The sequence below is a fragment of the Octodon degus genome, unplaced genomic scaffold, assembly GCF_000260255.1.
Source record: "Octodon degus isolate 3935 unplaced genomic scaffold, OctDeg1.0 scaffold00010, whole genome shotgun sequence".
In the NCBI taxonomy this organism is placed as follows: domain Eukaryota; kingdom Metazoa; phylum Chordata; class Mammalia; order Rodentia; family Octodontidae; genus Octodon; species Octodon degus.
Window position 1 is genome coordinate 7,382,790 of NW_004524586.1, and position 15,699 is coordinate 7,398,488.

The following is a 15,699-nucleotide window of genomic DNA, read 5'->3' on the forward strand; positions in this document are numbered from 1 at the left end:
TTTTTGTTTTCTATTTATGTTTTTAGTATAGGGTCTCAGTAGGCAGCTCGGACTCGTAGTGATCCTCCTGTTTTCAGCCTCACCAGCACTGGGATTACAGGCGCACACATCACACTTGGACTCAGTTGCTGGCTCAGTGTGCCCCGGGGGCCCAGTGTGCAGGACGTGCTGGACGTGCGGGACCGGGGATCGAACCCTGATCCCTGCACTTGCCAAAGCAGACACTTAGTCCTCTGAGCTACCTCACCAGCCCTGATTTCAGTTTTGTAACTTTTTTTTTTAAAGTGGTACCGGGGATTGAACTCTGACCCTTGTGCTTTTCAGGGAAGCACTTATTCTACTGAGCCATCTCTTTGGCCTTGATTCATTGATTTCAGCTGTGTGATTACCAATTTGTTCTGTATTAGTGTCCTCTGCACTTGTTATGGGTGGGCTTGGGGTCTGAGATTGCATTTTGCTCCTTTTCGTTGTCATTTTGTGTAGCATTGTCTTCTGACCTTTGTTGTAGAGATTTGATGCAGTTATAACCTTAGCACCTTCCGAAATTCAGGTGCATATCTACAAAGTTTGGATTCATCCAGCTGTGCCTGGTGTGGGTCTGGCTGCTGTGCTCAGCTCCTTCCTGCTGCTGCCCTTGGGAATGAACCTCTTGTGTCCCTCTGGCAAGATGTTTGCTCCTGGACTAGCTGGGTGGTTCTGTCCCCTACTCTCTCTGCAGGGGCTGCAGCTGCAGGGTTTCACCCCAGGCCTGTATGCCAGGCCTGAACTGAGTCTGAAGGGGACAAGGTGGAGAAGTGGGGAGAGGAAGTTCTCCCACACACTCACAGCCTGGGCTAGGGTTGGATCTAGGCGTCCCCAGCATGTGGCAGAAATTCTTACTCGGGGAGCGGGCTGGGGGGCGGGCTGGGGAGTGGTGTGGGGGTTCCAAGGGGGTGGAAGAGGGCCTCACCTACCGGCAGGTCCCGCTGGTGCAGGGTAGCCCTCTTTCTATGTTTAATTAGCTTAATTAAATGTACATATGATGCTACCACATGATAATACTCCATTTTTATCTTTGTTTTTAGGGATACTGTGAAAATAACAAGGTGTCTATGAAGCACGTTGTTTTTTTCCATGAGATTGAGTTCACTGCCCTTACATTTTGTTTTTGTCATTGTGACAGATTGCTGGGAGAGAAGACAGGCTTGAGTCCTGACAATCCATTTCTAGATCCCTGCCTGCCTGTGGGACTGACAGACGTGGTGGAGAGAAACAGCCAGGTCCTGCATATCCGAGGAAAGGGCGACTGGGCGACTTGCGGGGGAATGCTGAGCCCTCTGCTGGCTCGCTCCAACACCAGCCAGGCCTCCCTGAACGGCATTTACCAGTCGCCCATTGACTTTAACAACAGCGAGTTCTATGGCTTCTCGGAGTTCTTTTACTGTACAGAGGATGTGCTGCGCATAGGTGGCCGCTACCACGGGCCAACCTTTGCCAAGGCTGCTCAGGTAAATCATTAATGACAAAGATCGCTCAGCTGGTAGCAGCCATTTACTGGATGCCCTTTGCGCCAGCCACTGTGCAGGGGGTTGTGCACGCATGATCTCACTTGATTTATTGCAGGGGCTGTACGGGCCCTCATTTTACAGATGTGTGTCATTTTACAGATGTGTATCTGTTATCCCAACACTTGGGAGGCCTGAGGCAGGAAGATTGCCCTAAGTTTGAGGCCAGCCTGGGCTACATAGTGAGTTCACGGCCAGCCTGAACTATATAGGAAGACCCTGTCTCAAAGTTAAGGTACCCACTGTGCTAACCTGTTTTCTAATTAAATTTAGGTTTTCCTGGCTGTCATATAACCCGGTTGTAATATTGACGTGGCAGCTAATGGTTTAATATTTACGGCTTATAAAAGTATCATCCCATTTATTTTTCCCTTTGCTGGATGTCTCACTTATAATGTGCTTTGGTGATGATGTCATATGGGTAGACAAATCCTTTTTTTTTCTCTTGGTTTGAGGTGCTAGAAAGAGTCCAGATTGGTACGGAGCCACTTAGAATATGAATTCTTATGAAAAATGACAATAGTAAAAGTACTATTTAAATTTAAAATGGAGAAATAAAAATTCACTGTGTGTGTGTGTGTGTGTGTGTGTGTGTGTGTGTGTACCATCAGCATTTTGCAGGCTTGCATCATTAGTTACCTGGACAGGTAGAAGTTCAGCCATCCTTCCTTAGCTTCGGGCCTTGATTTTGAGTCTGTGTTAGTCTGCTTTGTGTCACTGTAACGAAACATCTGAGATAATCCACTTACTCCATTTTGGCTGTCAAGTTGCAGTCCCTGGTGAGTTATTGCCTTTGCTTTGGGGCTAGGGAGAGGCAGCACATTAGGTGGGCATGTGTGTTGGAACAAAAGCATCTGTAGCAGGAGCCAGAGAGCAAAGCAGGTGAGGGGGAGCGAGGGAGAGTGAGGGGGAGCGGGGCTCCACAGTCCTCTTCAAAGGTGAGCCCAGCCCTCCCGGGAGATCTCACCTCCAAAGGCTCTACTGCCTGCCAGAATTGCCACCTTGGGGACAGTCTTGGTAATTTTTCTCACTGCAGGGACGAAATACCAGTACCTACAATTTAAAGAAGTTTATTTTGGCTTACAGCTTTAGTCTGTATTGGCTGGTTCCAAGGCAAGAAGGCATAGTGGAAGGCCCTGGGGAGAAGAGAGCTGCTCAGAGCAGGCAGCTGGGAAGCAGAGGGTGAAGGGAGGAGCTGGAGAGGGAGGTAAACCCTCTCAGGCCAGGCCTCCAGGGACCTTGCCCTTCTGACCAGATCCCACCTCCTCACAGCAAGTCATCTGTCAGCCTCCGTAACTCTTAAAAGCTTCCCAAACCCCCACCTGTGAGTGTGTGAGGCTTTGGGGGATATCTAGCTATCAGCCGTCACAGTGACCAACCCTCTAGCACACAGGCCTCAGGAAGACATTCCGGATCCAGCTATAGCAGTCATCTCTCTTTGTATAACTCATGACCTGTTTCTGCCATTAGATGAGGATATGGAAAGGATGTATCCCCTTGTATTTTTTTTTTCTCATAATTCTATAGGGTTCTCTTGGTAAAAAAAAAAACAAAACCCAAAAATACTTCTAACAGTATTATCCACAGTGTCTGCTATTCTAGCTTCAAAAGGCAGTCCCCAAGAAGTGCTGTGGGACACCTAGCTTATGTCTTTCCTCGCCACCCTCCAGTGATGCCCTCTTACCTGCTTCCCTTTGCAGAGCCTAGGGCTTCTTGGCTGTCCATGACTTGAGTTTATATCTCAAAATTCATTCAGATTTTACTTCCTCAAATGCCAAAGGGCATGTTATTCCTTACCCAAGTTATTAGTAACTTAATAAATTCCTTTGAGGACAAACAGATGATTTGGGTCCCTTAGCTATTTTTTACTTTGACTCAAATGTCATCTTCCCACCTCCCTCTGGCACCCTATCCAAAATCATAGCCTTCCATATTACCTGTTGCCCTTTCTTGCTTTTTTTACTGAGCATGTATGTCATCTTACATACTTACATGTGTATTTGTGTGTGGGGTATGTGTGTATTTACTGACAGTGTAAGCTTCATGAGGACAGGAATTTCTAGCATTTTTCACTGCTTAATCTCCTGGTACCTAGGGTAGTACTTAGTACGTACTAGACAGTCAGCAAATGTTAGTTTTCTAAATAAACTAAAAGGAATGATTTTTTTTTTTTTTTTTTTGGTGAGAATTACAGTATGGAAGCAGGCTGATGATATTTTCCCTTTATTTAAAAAGCTTTGATTAGTATATATTTGCATACCTAGTACTCACATTCATCGCAGGGAATTTATACCTGGATATGGTTTATCCTAACTCTTTTTTCCCCCTCATTTTCCTCTTCTCCCTTCTCTATTTATAGAAGCTTTGTTTCCATTTTTTTTTTTTTTTTGATAGGTGTCTAACCATTCTGTTTGACCTGTTCTCCCTAATTCCATCAGAGCTACATGGAGTAGAAAGTTTTGTTCGGCTTTTGCTGTTGCTATTCCCAACCTTGGCCCTCTCTGACGCTTAAGAGGTCAGAAGCCCGCTCTGTTTGTACGAAGAGGCAGTAAAGGGTTCCTGTCACAGTTTTTAGTGAATGAATGTGTCATTTTTGTTTCCCTGGGTCTCAGCTGGTAGTCACAAGTAATTCCAGGAGCGGGACCGCTGTGGCCTTGAGGGAAGTTGGAGCATTTGTTTCTAGTTGCATGTGGCACTGTTTCTGTATGGTTGTTCCAGGATTACTGTGGCATGGCTTGGTCAGTGCTAACTCAGCGATTCAAGAATGGCCTCTTTTCTTCACATGCAGATGAGCATCGACTCAAGTAAGTCACTTTCTTTTCCACCATAGATATGGCCTTACAGTGTGGATGGCAGCTTATAATGGAGTGCGCAATGTAATTTTATGTTGGTGGAGAATCTGATTATTTCACAATTTGATGTTAGGAGGGATCAGGGCTTAAATAGTGACCCAACTTCATAAGCCAAAGGACATCAGCAGTTACTGAAAAGAGTTCTCACCAAGTGATTTGAAAGCAGAACACATGGTCTTTTTTTGCTTTTAAACATTTTATTTAGTTTCGGTACCAGGGAAACTTGCAGGACCTCACACTTGCCAGGCAGGCGCTTATGCCACTATCTCCCCAGCCCTTAAACATTTTACAGTAGAGAAAAAGTGCAGAAAAGTTGAAAGAGCAGTAGATACAAATGAAACCTAGCTTCAGCAGCTATCAGCATTTTGGCAATATTTGGTTCATTGAGCTTCCCATTTTGTAAATGTTTTGGTTTAAAATTTAGAAAGTTCTAAACAAAAATAATGGCCGGGGAGATGGTTCAGTGGACTGAGTGCTTCCCTGGCAAGTGCAAGGGCCCTAGTTCTAATCCCCAGTTATGCCAAAAAAAAAAAAAAAAAAAAAAAAAAAAAAAAAAGGAGTTCACTTTGGGGCCAGGGAGATGGCTCAGTGGAATAAGCGCTTGCCTGGCAAGTGCAAGGGCCTGAGTTCAATCCCTGGTTCCGAAAAAATAAATAAATAAATAAATAAAATAGCATCATAAACTCCTGTGGCCCTTTCATCCAGTGTCTTCACTAACAGTAACTCCCAACGATCTTGTTTCTATTCACTGGCTTATTTGGAATCAAATTGTAGATATCGTACAGTTAACAGTTAGAATTTTAGCATGTTCTCTGAAGATAAGAACTCAGAAAAAGAGGAAAGAAGCCAGAGCTGCAATACACCGTTATTACCAAAACGCAGTTTTTATTTTTGTGGTCAGGAGAAGTAGGCTGAAATCTGGCTCACGTTCTCGGTGAGGGAGAGCAGGAAGGCAGGCCTTTTTGCATCTAGTGTGACTACGTGGCTTGTTGCAAAGGAGAGTAATAGAATTCTTTTTTAAAATTTAATTTGTGGTCATATCAGGTATCAGTGTTTCAAGTCTGCTTGGATGTACCAAGTCCTGCATGAAGGATTCCACTTTCCCTATGACTACCCGAACCTGCGGACGGCCCAGCTGGTGTATGACCGAGAGGTTCAGTGGACACTGGGAGCCATTCTCTATAAAACACGATTTTTACCACTCAGGTAAATGCAACTGACCATGCCGGCGTGTTTGGCTTAAAGAGTGTTAGTCAGTGCCTTGATAATTTCAAATGCCACTCTCTACCTGTGCTCGTCACACAGTCAGATCCCCATGACCACTTCCACGTAAGCCACTGTTCTAACCAGGCGTGCTGCAACACAGAGTTAAGAATTAACTGCTCTGGAGTGTGTTCCTTAGCGTTGTTGCTTCAGGAAGTCAGGTTTTCTTGTTCACCTACAATAAATCAGCTTTTAAGGTTAAACATAGGACATGACTAGAGAAAGTGGGTAGGCTGTCTGGATAGAGATAGCCTTCCTGATGGGTAGTCACTCCAGAAGTAGGCACTGGCCTCTCTCAGTTACCTTCCTGTCACTGGACACAATCCCCAGTACCCACAGCTTGAAGAGAGGTTTATTTTGGCTTACAGCTTTTAGAAGAATCAGTTAATAGTGAGCTGGCTTCAAGGCAGGCAGGGCACTGTGGAAGGCTCTCGTGGAGGAAAGCTGCATGCTGTCAGCCCACAGTGGCCAGGAGCCAGAAGGTGAAGGGGGAGGAGCAGAGGGCGGCATGCTGTGGCTCCAGGGACCACCCCTCTCGCCGGCAACACCTCCTTGCAACACACTTGACTATCAATTCTCAAATGGGGTAAGTTACTGTGGAGTATAGTGCCCTGTGATTGTGTCACCTTCCACAAGCCCCACCTCAGAGTACATAAGCCTTTGGGGGACATTCTAGAAGAAGCTGTAACAACCTGGGCTTGCATTAGAAGACATAAATGTTTTTTAGGGGTCTATTGCTATTACGTCCTGTAAGATATTTGGGACTGTTTTTAGGTATTCTTTCCCCTGGACTACTGCAGATAAACTGGTATGAATTCTTAGTCTTTGATGTCTGTCCCTCTGTCCTGTCAAGAGTCAGGCATGTGGTCCAAGTGAGGGAACCGGGTTGTGTAGAGGTTACAGTTAGAACCAGAATGTCCCCCAACTAAATGGCTGGTCATTGTTCTGCAGAGGAGCTGTTAAAGCTTTTGCCGTTCTTATTTGTTGTATATGAAGTCTTTTAGTTTGAAGATACACATTTTTTAAAAATATCACAGGCTATGTTTGATATTCAGACAGATAGTGAGGTTAAGCTTAACAGCCTAGGTTGTATGGTAATAACAATAAGCTTCACTTCTGGAGGGTTAACAACCTAAGTTTGCAGACCAAAATTAGAGAAAAAGGACGGCCGCAAGGAAAGCCAACATTTGGGCCCTCACCTTCCAAGGTCAATTAAGACTCAGAACATAGGAGAACTTGTAATGTCATGTAACTCAATAGTGTCCCAAATTTTCTGATCAAGGAAATTATGGGGCCAAAGAGGAAAATGATCGATGACGTAGAGTGTGCCTAAGGAGAGTCACATGGAGAGAAAACATCCTCTCAGGCTTTCACAGAGAGCACATTGGCCAAGCAATGGCTGTGACTCATCCACATGGCTGACACTGACAAAGGAGCTACAATCTGAGGATAAATCCTGAGGGGATTTGACTGACCTTATCAGACCCAAAAGCTACAACTCTTGTTGCATAGGTCTTGCTTTATCTTGGTCTTAACCATCTAGCAGAGAAGTATAAAAACGAAGTATAAGAAGTAAAGTCATGCTGTTATGTTGAGCTGTAGGGGACTCAGGTCAACAATTTCTGACATTGCCAGTCAAGCGGAAGATGCAATACTATTATGGACTACTGGACTCTTTTAGAATATTTTGCTGAATTAACACACCTATAATATTCAAATAACGGAACTAAACAAAAAAGGGGATACAGATGAATGTCCATTTTGTATCTGTGTATTCAAAATGGTTAGGATAGATATATAGTTACATTCTTTTAATGAATAGAGGGATTTTTTGTAATAGTGTTTGTAAATAGGATATCAAGTCTGCATCTTATACAGCAAATAACTACTAGGAAGAATGTATGCAATGTGTTAATTATTAAAACTATCCTACCAATTTGATTTGAAACTGTCTCATTGCTATTTGTTTCTCAATAAAATTATGGAAAAAAAATCACAGGCTAAATAAAACACAAAATGGACTCAACATTGGCTTCTGTTCAAGCTAGGCCAATAAACCACTATGATTTATCTGTTTCTTTCCATCTTATAGTTGACCAGGTTACATCTTTATTCAGATAGATGCTAAATCCTAAGGAAATGTAGCAACTGCTAAAAATCTAAAGATCAGCACCTTTGATATCTTGGTTGGATTTAGGGGTACTCCATACCCAATTAGTGCCATATTTACAAATTATTTAAAAATTTATTTACAGATGATCCATCTTAGCTTTCTCTTCAGGAGAGTTTTTCTGGCTTGATTCTGGATAGTTTGCACCTGCAGGCTACTTAGGTGGGTCATGGAAAGGGAAGTACAGAAAGAATCACACTGGCCCTGGTGATAGAAAGGGACATTTTTCACCTTGGCTTGCTCTGCAGATCTGGTGTCTTAGAATATTTGTGTGGATAGACTCAATGGGTTAACAGCACTACGCCCTCATGGCAGAATAATTTATGATCTTTGAAACTAACAGCTCTTTCCACTTTCCTTAGGGATCTTCGACAGGAAGGTGTCCGACAAGTCCATGGTAACTGGTTCCGTCTGTCCTTTGTCTACAACCATTATCTATTTTTTGCCTGTATCCTGGTGGTGCTGCTGGCCATCATCCTGTACGTCCTGCGACTCCGCCGAATTCACCACCGACAGACTCGAGCCTCAGCTTCCCTGGACTTGCTGTGGATTGAAGAGGTGGTGCCAATGATTGGGGTCCAGGTGGGGCCATGAGGCTGGACAAGAACTGGAGAAACTAAAGTATCCCAGAATTGCTGCTCATTGAATTCTTCCACCCTTTTTTTTAAATACTGGCCTCAGATGTTGCACTGGCCTTGCAATTTTTCCTTTAATTAATCTCCATGTTAATTCCTTCTTAGTGCCCAGGTCCTCTTCTCAGATAGAAGCTATAGTCTTTTATTTATAAGTGATGAGAGATTGGTGCTAACAAAGGTGACCAAGATTAGTACAACTGAAGCATGCGTCTGTATCTCAGAGATCTGATGTATTCCTGGGATCTAGCAATTTCCTCCTTGCTAAAGCATCAGGTTTGGCATTGGGCATAGTGGAAGCCTGGTTGAAACCAAATTTGAAGCTTCTGATCTAAAGCCAGACATTCTAGCAAGTGTAGCAGCCCCTTTTTTCTCTGTAACAGAGATAACATTTTGTGGACATCCACAGCCTTTAATAGGATTCAAGATCTTTGTAGTTCAATGGACCAGCGAGGAATTTCCAAGCAACCAAAATGACACAGCTTCCTTGCTTACTTGACAAAGAAGCCATAGGAGTTAAAAGGTTAGATAGAACCTTTTCTAAATGGATGGTACATTAAAATCTTAGAATATTTTATCTGATGCCTGGTCTGACTAGGATAGGAAATACTTCCCTGCTAGATGCCTCAAAGGCTGTTTAGGCATTAATTTTACTTTTTTAGCCTTAAATATGCTTGTAGGGTAAAGAAACTGTGATGGGGATTGGGTACCTACCTGGATTTGTCTGGTTATCGGTCCCTGTCCCATAGGCATATTTTTGTGTACAGATTCAAAGAGTTCCTATGTTTCATTGCTAAGATCAATATGTAGTTTGGGAAAAGATGTGTTTAGGTTGTTTATAAAGATAGGAAGAAAGTATCAGGAGAATGGACAAAGGGATAAAATAAAGTTTTCGGTTTTGCAAAAAATTTTTCTTAATTTCTGATTGTTAGAATGTCTGAAAGTTAGCAAATGCTAAATTTTGGAATAGCAAAGTTTAGCATTTAACAAATTTCTTAAGAGGCCACCTGGCAACTTTCAGAACATCTATTAAAAGATTACTCAGTCACAGATAGGACTTCCATTAGTGAGGAGAGGAAAAGCCATAAAAATTAATTTTCATCCATTATCTTCAGGAGCTTTGCTTCTCCTCTGCATTTAGCTTTCCTGTTGTATGAGGAGTTTTTTCATCAGCTCTGGCCTGCCCCACGGAGCCATCTTTCTACGTTGGCTTCTCCCACATGAAAGTGCAGCCACAGCCATGACTGCCCTTCCCAGGAATGTATTTCCCAGAGTAAGCAGCTTTCCATGGGCGCATGCATGTGTGCTCGTGTGTGTGTAGTGGTGGGGATCAAGCCCACAGGCTTGCACATTTGAGGCAAGCGCTCTGCCACTGAGCTATATCTTCAGCGCCTCTGATTTCTACGATTTGATAAACAGAGAAAGAGGTCTGTTTCAAAGAATAAAAGTGGACCTCTTCAAAAATCAATGTCACAGTGACATCAAAAAGGATTTAATTCCTTCATAAAACAGTGAAAAAGAAATTAAGATCTTCCTAGAAATAAGCTGAGACAAAAATAAATATACTGACTAAATTAGGAGGCAGGATGCTAAGTCTTGAATTGCTTTCAAATTAGATAAAACGTATTTCACCTTGCATTGGGGTTTATGTCACAGCAGTTTCCTTTAACACTTCAACTGCCTTCTTATTTTTGTTCAGTGATCCTTCATCTTGTCAGTGCTGCTTAAAAATGTCAAAATGCGTTTTTCCTAGCCATGCCTACTCAGGTAACATATCTTCACTTCACTTTGCTTTCCAAAACTATTTTCACTTCCTTAGGAGAACTAGTCAGTGATCTAGTCAAAAGCTGTGTGATTGACTTAACAGTGATCTTAGTTGTGTGCCTGAGCTGAAGTTGAAGCAGGGAGGTAATGACTAGTCTGATTTAATGGTCTTATTAGTAAAGGTATCTTTTGTTCTGTAATAATGCTTGTCATTTGTTAAGCAATTATGTTACCAGATACTCTTTTAAGAATTTTATGTATGTTGATCATTGCAATAACCGTGCAGACTGATATTACTATGTTCTTTTTATCATTGAGAATCTCAGGATACTTATGTTTATCATTTTTTTCAATATAAATATATTTCTGATTCTTATTTTAATTGGTTTTTGCGTTTTTGTTTAGTGCATTGTATCCTGTTTTTAATATGGGCCCTAGGCTTGTCTTTGTTAGTTGGCTTAGTGCTATAGTTTAAAATAGGAAAAAGATTATATCCTTCAGAACTGAATATTTCCTGTGGGCATTATTACTTCCAGTCCTCCTTCATTTCTTCCAATTAGTAGATTTAATGAAATTTCATTAGCTAGAAAGAGAACCTATTTATTCTTTGCCGAAGGCCAGTTAACTTACATGTATCACTTCCTCAGAGGAAATACAATAGTATAGAACCAAAAATCAATCTTGTCATATACTTTATTCTTTTAGCTTCATTTTTAAAATTTATTTTTGCTTTTTTTTGTATGCTGAGTGTTCCTCTGTGAGGTTAATTATGATGTTATAAAATTCACATTCCACTGGTTCCTTCAATCTTCCCAGCCACTCCTGCTAACAGGAACATAAAACCTGAATTGTTTTAGTACATTTATTATTACTGCGATGGGCACAGATGTCAAAATTGGAGTCAATGGCTTATCATAGTGATTATTAACCTTATCATGGTACAATCCATCATGTTTCCCTGAACTGTCAGTAGAATGTAAGAAAAATATATTATCATTTACATGGCATTGCACTTACTGCAGTTACACTTGACTTGAAGCCAAACTATACTATCTTTTTCTCTAAACCTTGTATCTTTAGAGTGAATTTTCCTTGAGTTGGGAAATTTTAATCGTTTTCCGCCAAAATTGTATTTATCTTCCAAGTGTCATCCAAAGTATGCCCCTTCCTCTCCTCTGTCTACAAGCTTCCTTTAAGACCTTGAATAGACCTTATTGAAATGTTGACTAAAAACCCTTCTATGCGCTCATTAAGCTTGTCTTTCTAGGTATTAACATTTGCTACGACATTCATATTTACACATTTATAACCAAATAACTTAACACTTATAACACTATTATCTAAATAGATGCTCCCCCCAACACATCCAGCAGTTTTGTACTATTGTGTTTGGGATTTTCTTAGCTTTCAGCACATGGTGTCATTTAAAGGAACAAACACCGTATTTAATGAACAGTCCACTTGGACTCTAGTTCTGGCTTTGTAATTTACTAGCTGTGTTAGCCCAGATAGGTCAGTTGTCCTCCCAGCTCGGTTCTAGTTTATAAAGGAAGTAGCTGAACAACACGAACTACAGGCAGGAGACAAGGTAAACTAAGATGGTTTTAGAGAGGATTATGGCCTTTGGCCTAGATAACCGGCCTGAAAGTTTTATACATTGTCCATCACTTTAAGGTTGATGGGAGTGGAGTTTCCAACAGTAATCACACTGAAAAAGTTTCAGAAGATGAGAAGTTTTCTTGGTTTTGGTTTTTTAATTCGGAGTGGAGATTCAGCTCATGATTCTTGAGGCTGAGAAGCCCTGCACATGGGGCTAGCATGTGCTTGGCGTCTGCTGAGCTTTCTTGCTACATCGTAACACGGCAGAAGCATCACATGATGAGACAGGATGGAAGTTTAAAGCTGAGTGTTAAGAAATTGTCTAGTTAACCTTCTTTGATTTTTACGGATAATATAAATGAGGACCAGAGCAGTTTAATATATGCAAAGTCACAATGAATGGCCTCCTAGACCCTGGGTTTTTCCCTTAAACTATCCCCCTTGAGAGTTTGACAGCTCCAGTGGAAAGCTCTTTGACAAAAATCCACAAATACGTTTTAACAGAATCTATAGTAAAGGCTTCTTCTGATCCTTATTTATGATTGCTTTGCACACACTTAGGAATATGCTTTGAAAGAAATACTTAGACATAGTCACTGGGGATGGCAGGGAGGTGGAAGCAGACCAACCTTGAGGCCAGCCTGGGCTACACAATGAGTTCACGGCCAGCACAAACTACACAGCAAGACCCTGTCTTAAAAAAAAAAAAAAGGGCTAAATTTTCACCATGTCTATTTTAGTTTCTGTATGTCTTTTTAATGCTTTTAAATTGTAGATGTCTGTCAGGCAGAATTTGCTTAATTTTGCAGTTTTCTTAACCATAGCATCCTATAGTTAACGTGAGGGTTACAACGCAAATGAAGGTCTAAGTGGCTGTCAGGGGTTGTGTGTGTGCCTGAAATGTCAGCTACTCCGAGTGGAGATTTGAGGTGGAGCCTGGGCAACACAGCAAGATTCTGCATTAAAACAAAAAGCAAAATGGCTATGCTCTACCTACAGCATTTGCCTAATATGCATGAGTCCCTGGGTTAAATCCCCAGCACCTCATAAAGAAAGACAGACTGCATATTACTATAGAGCTACCTCACTAGGAAATTTGTAATGCTTTGGGCAATTTTCAGACTTCCTTGAAACAAATGTTGAAGGTGTTCTTCTGTCTTTAAACTAGTTTAGAAATAGTATCTAATTTTCCTTTTTATTATAGCATATGGCGTAACTTCATTTCAATAAGGATTAAGAATTAAGGACCAGCTGGATAGCTCAGCAGATTAAAGTGCCTGCTTAGGCAGATGCAGTGACTGGAGTGTGATCCAGGTGTGCTGGCCCGCACCTCCCCCCCAGGGCACGCTGAGACAGCAATCGAGACTGGGCGTGGTGGCGTGTGCACGTAATCCCAGTGCTTGGGAGGCTGAAAACAGGAGGATCACTATGAGTCTGATCTGTGTAATGAGACCTTATACTAACTACATTTAAAAAAAAAAAAAGGCAGAAGTAGTAGTGGATATCTCAGATTCTCCTAAAATTGTCTCTAAATTATGCTGCATCATTGTCTTGCCTTTAGAACAATGTTTCTGTCAAACTTTCAAGAATTTTGCTATTATAGTTTTTTAAAAAATGAAGACTCAAAGAGCAAACATTTTTGTAAGCAGAGAATGTATCTGAAATCAGTTATTTCTAGGCAATGATCCATATTTCTTATGGCTTTGTAGTTGATTTTCTTTCTCCTAAAGATCTAGGTTGAAAAGTTGTAGCACCTTGTTGAGGCCTCGTCGTAAGCCTTCTGTTTTGTATCCTACTAGTCTGCCTTGCTTCCCTTTTCCCCTAATATTTCATTATCTCCCAGTTTGTCAATGGTGTTGTTATAGACACAGAAGAAATAATACACCAGCTGACCTGACCAATATGATTTTCCGAAATTTAGGCAATAAGATCTTTTTATCTATAAAACTGAATTATTGTTCATGCTATGAGAGCTTTCATCTTAATTATATGCTCCATCTCTGTCCATTATTTTTATTAAAAAAAAAAAAAAGTGAAAGACACTGTGACTCACAAGATGTTTACAGTCTTTCATGAACGCTGTCTGGCAAGCCTGAAGACACGTCTGCTCCCGAGCCTGCCCTTTTTAAGAGGGGGCAGCCAGTGAATGACCCTTTGGTGACTTACTACTCTACACGTATCAGTCACTTTCCCTTACTATAATCCTACATGTGAGGTGGTTAACCTACAGATGTGGGCCTATGGTGAGATGGCATGTTATGGTGGGAGTGTGTGGTGTGGTGCAGCAGTCACTCGCCCTTGTGGCACAAGTGAGGAAGGAGCTGGACTCTTGCGACCTCTTTTGCCATGATCTCATGACCTACAGACCCAAGGAAGCCCTGTTTCTTAGAGGCCTGACCACCTCACAACCGTGCCCCCCCCAACCAACTATTTAGTATCCAGCCTTTGGGGATATTCCAGATCCAGACTACAGCACCACTCCAAGGTAGTGCTGGTACCTTCCTAAACATTCTCTCCCATGGGAGCATCTATCAGATTTTGGTCCCACTGGTGGTAAAAAATCTGGACCTTATTAGCTTCCTAAGCCTTTGTCAGCAGGAATCCCAAATACTTTGATTTCTAATATTTCTGTTATGTGTATGTGAAATTTTTATTCCACCCAATCACATTAAGTTGACGCTCTGAGGTAAGTGTCACATCTTCACTATTTCTTCCTTGAACAACAACCTCTACAAAGCAGCTGACAGGCATCTTTTTAAGATCCACAAGTGGATGTTGCATATTTTATTTTGCTCCTTGAACTCACTGTGTGGCCAGGGCTGGCCCTGAACTAAGTGATCCTTCTGCTTCAGCCTCCCACATGCTAGGATTACAGCAGTGTACTACCATGCCCAGCTACCAAACTTTAAAAGACCAAACGCTACCTATATTGCATTAGTTGGGGGAAGGGGCTGTGAAGACTAGTCTTCTAATGCTTCAGTTAACCTTTAAATAAAGATAATTTTGCTGAATAATTAAAATTTTAAAATTCTCACAGACATTATGTCAGTGTTGAGGAAAATGTGCAGTGCATGTTAGAGAGCTGTGACACAGTCACCCTTATCACGGGGGCATAAGTATATGCCTTGCAAATGCCCATATTTAATCTACCACGCATCCCAAGACCAAAAGGATAGCTGCAGGTAAACTAGTTGTCCTAAAACCAAGATCATCAGTGTTACCTTTACACCCAGCATCACTGGGTAGTTGCTAATCATCCCTGCCCTAGTTGACAGTATATGTTGATGTACATCAAAGACAAAGAAAATCGAGTTGATTTAAGTGTTGTAATTTTCTTTGTATTTAAAAAAGACAGAGTTGTTGAGACTTTTGAAAATTAAGAGATAATCATGTAGTCATACAGTTTTGTGATTTAAACAGGTATTTGAGACATCATTCTGTAATTGTTTATTTTTCATTAATTAATATAATCATTTCATTCAGTATTTATTATGTGTCTGGTGACTCTAGGAATAAGTCATACAAAAATAATTAAGAAAATTTCTGTTCACCAGGAGCTCACAAATTGTATTATGCAGTTATATAGCTAAATATAACATGTTTTCCTAAACTTAATTCAGCTGTAATAAAAAAATGAAGTAAACTGAAACTTGAACTTATGAGTTTGCCACTTTTCTAACTGTAAAAGTATTAGTATATGGTTCTCTGGGTTGCATCATATTGCCCTCTGCTGTCTCAGTAACTAACTAAGGAGAACTTAGATTTAAGGATCAGGAGATGGAGAACCTGCTCCAGTAACTGCAGTTCTCTTTCTTTAAGGAGTTCTATTAGATAGAGATCAAAACATACTGTTATGTTAACATACTCAGGATCAC

General features: G+C 41.3%; 1 protein-coding gene across 3 annotated transcripts in view; it reads left to right on the forward strand.

Moving 5' to 3' along the window:
• Positions 1–10,601, forward strand: part of Entpd7 (ectonucleoside triphosphate diphosphohydrolase 7) — a 54,622-nt gene extending 44,021 nt beyond the window's left edge. For all 3 annotated transcript variants that reach the window (XM_023708999.1, XM_004625540.2, XM_023709000.1), the window contains exons 10-13: positions 1,163–1,487; positions 4,263–4,348; positions 5,441–5,602; positions 8,192–10,601. In XM_023708999.1, the coding sequence (XP_023564767.1) occupies positions 1,163–1,487; positions 4,263–4,348; positions 5,441–5,602; positions 8,192–8,423 (805 nt within the window). In that variant the 3' untranslated portion in view covers positions 8,424–10,601. The remainder of the gene's footprint in view (positions 1–1,162; positions 1,488–4,262; positions 4,349–5,440; positions 5,603–8,191) is intronic.
• Positions 10,602–15,699: the final 5,098 nt, after the last annotated feature.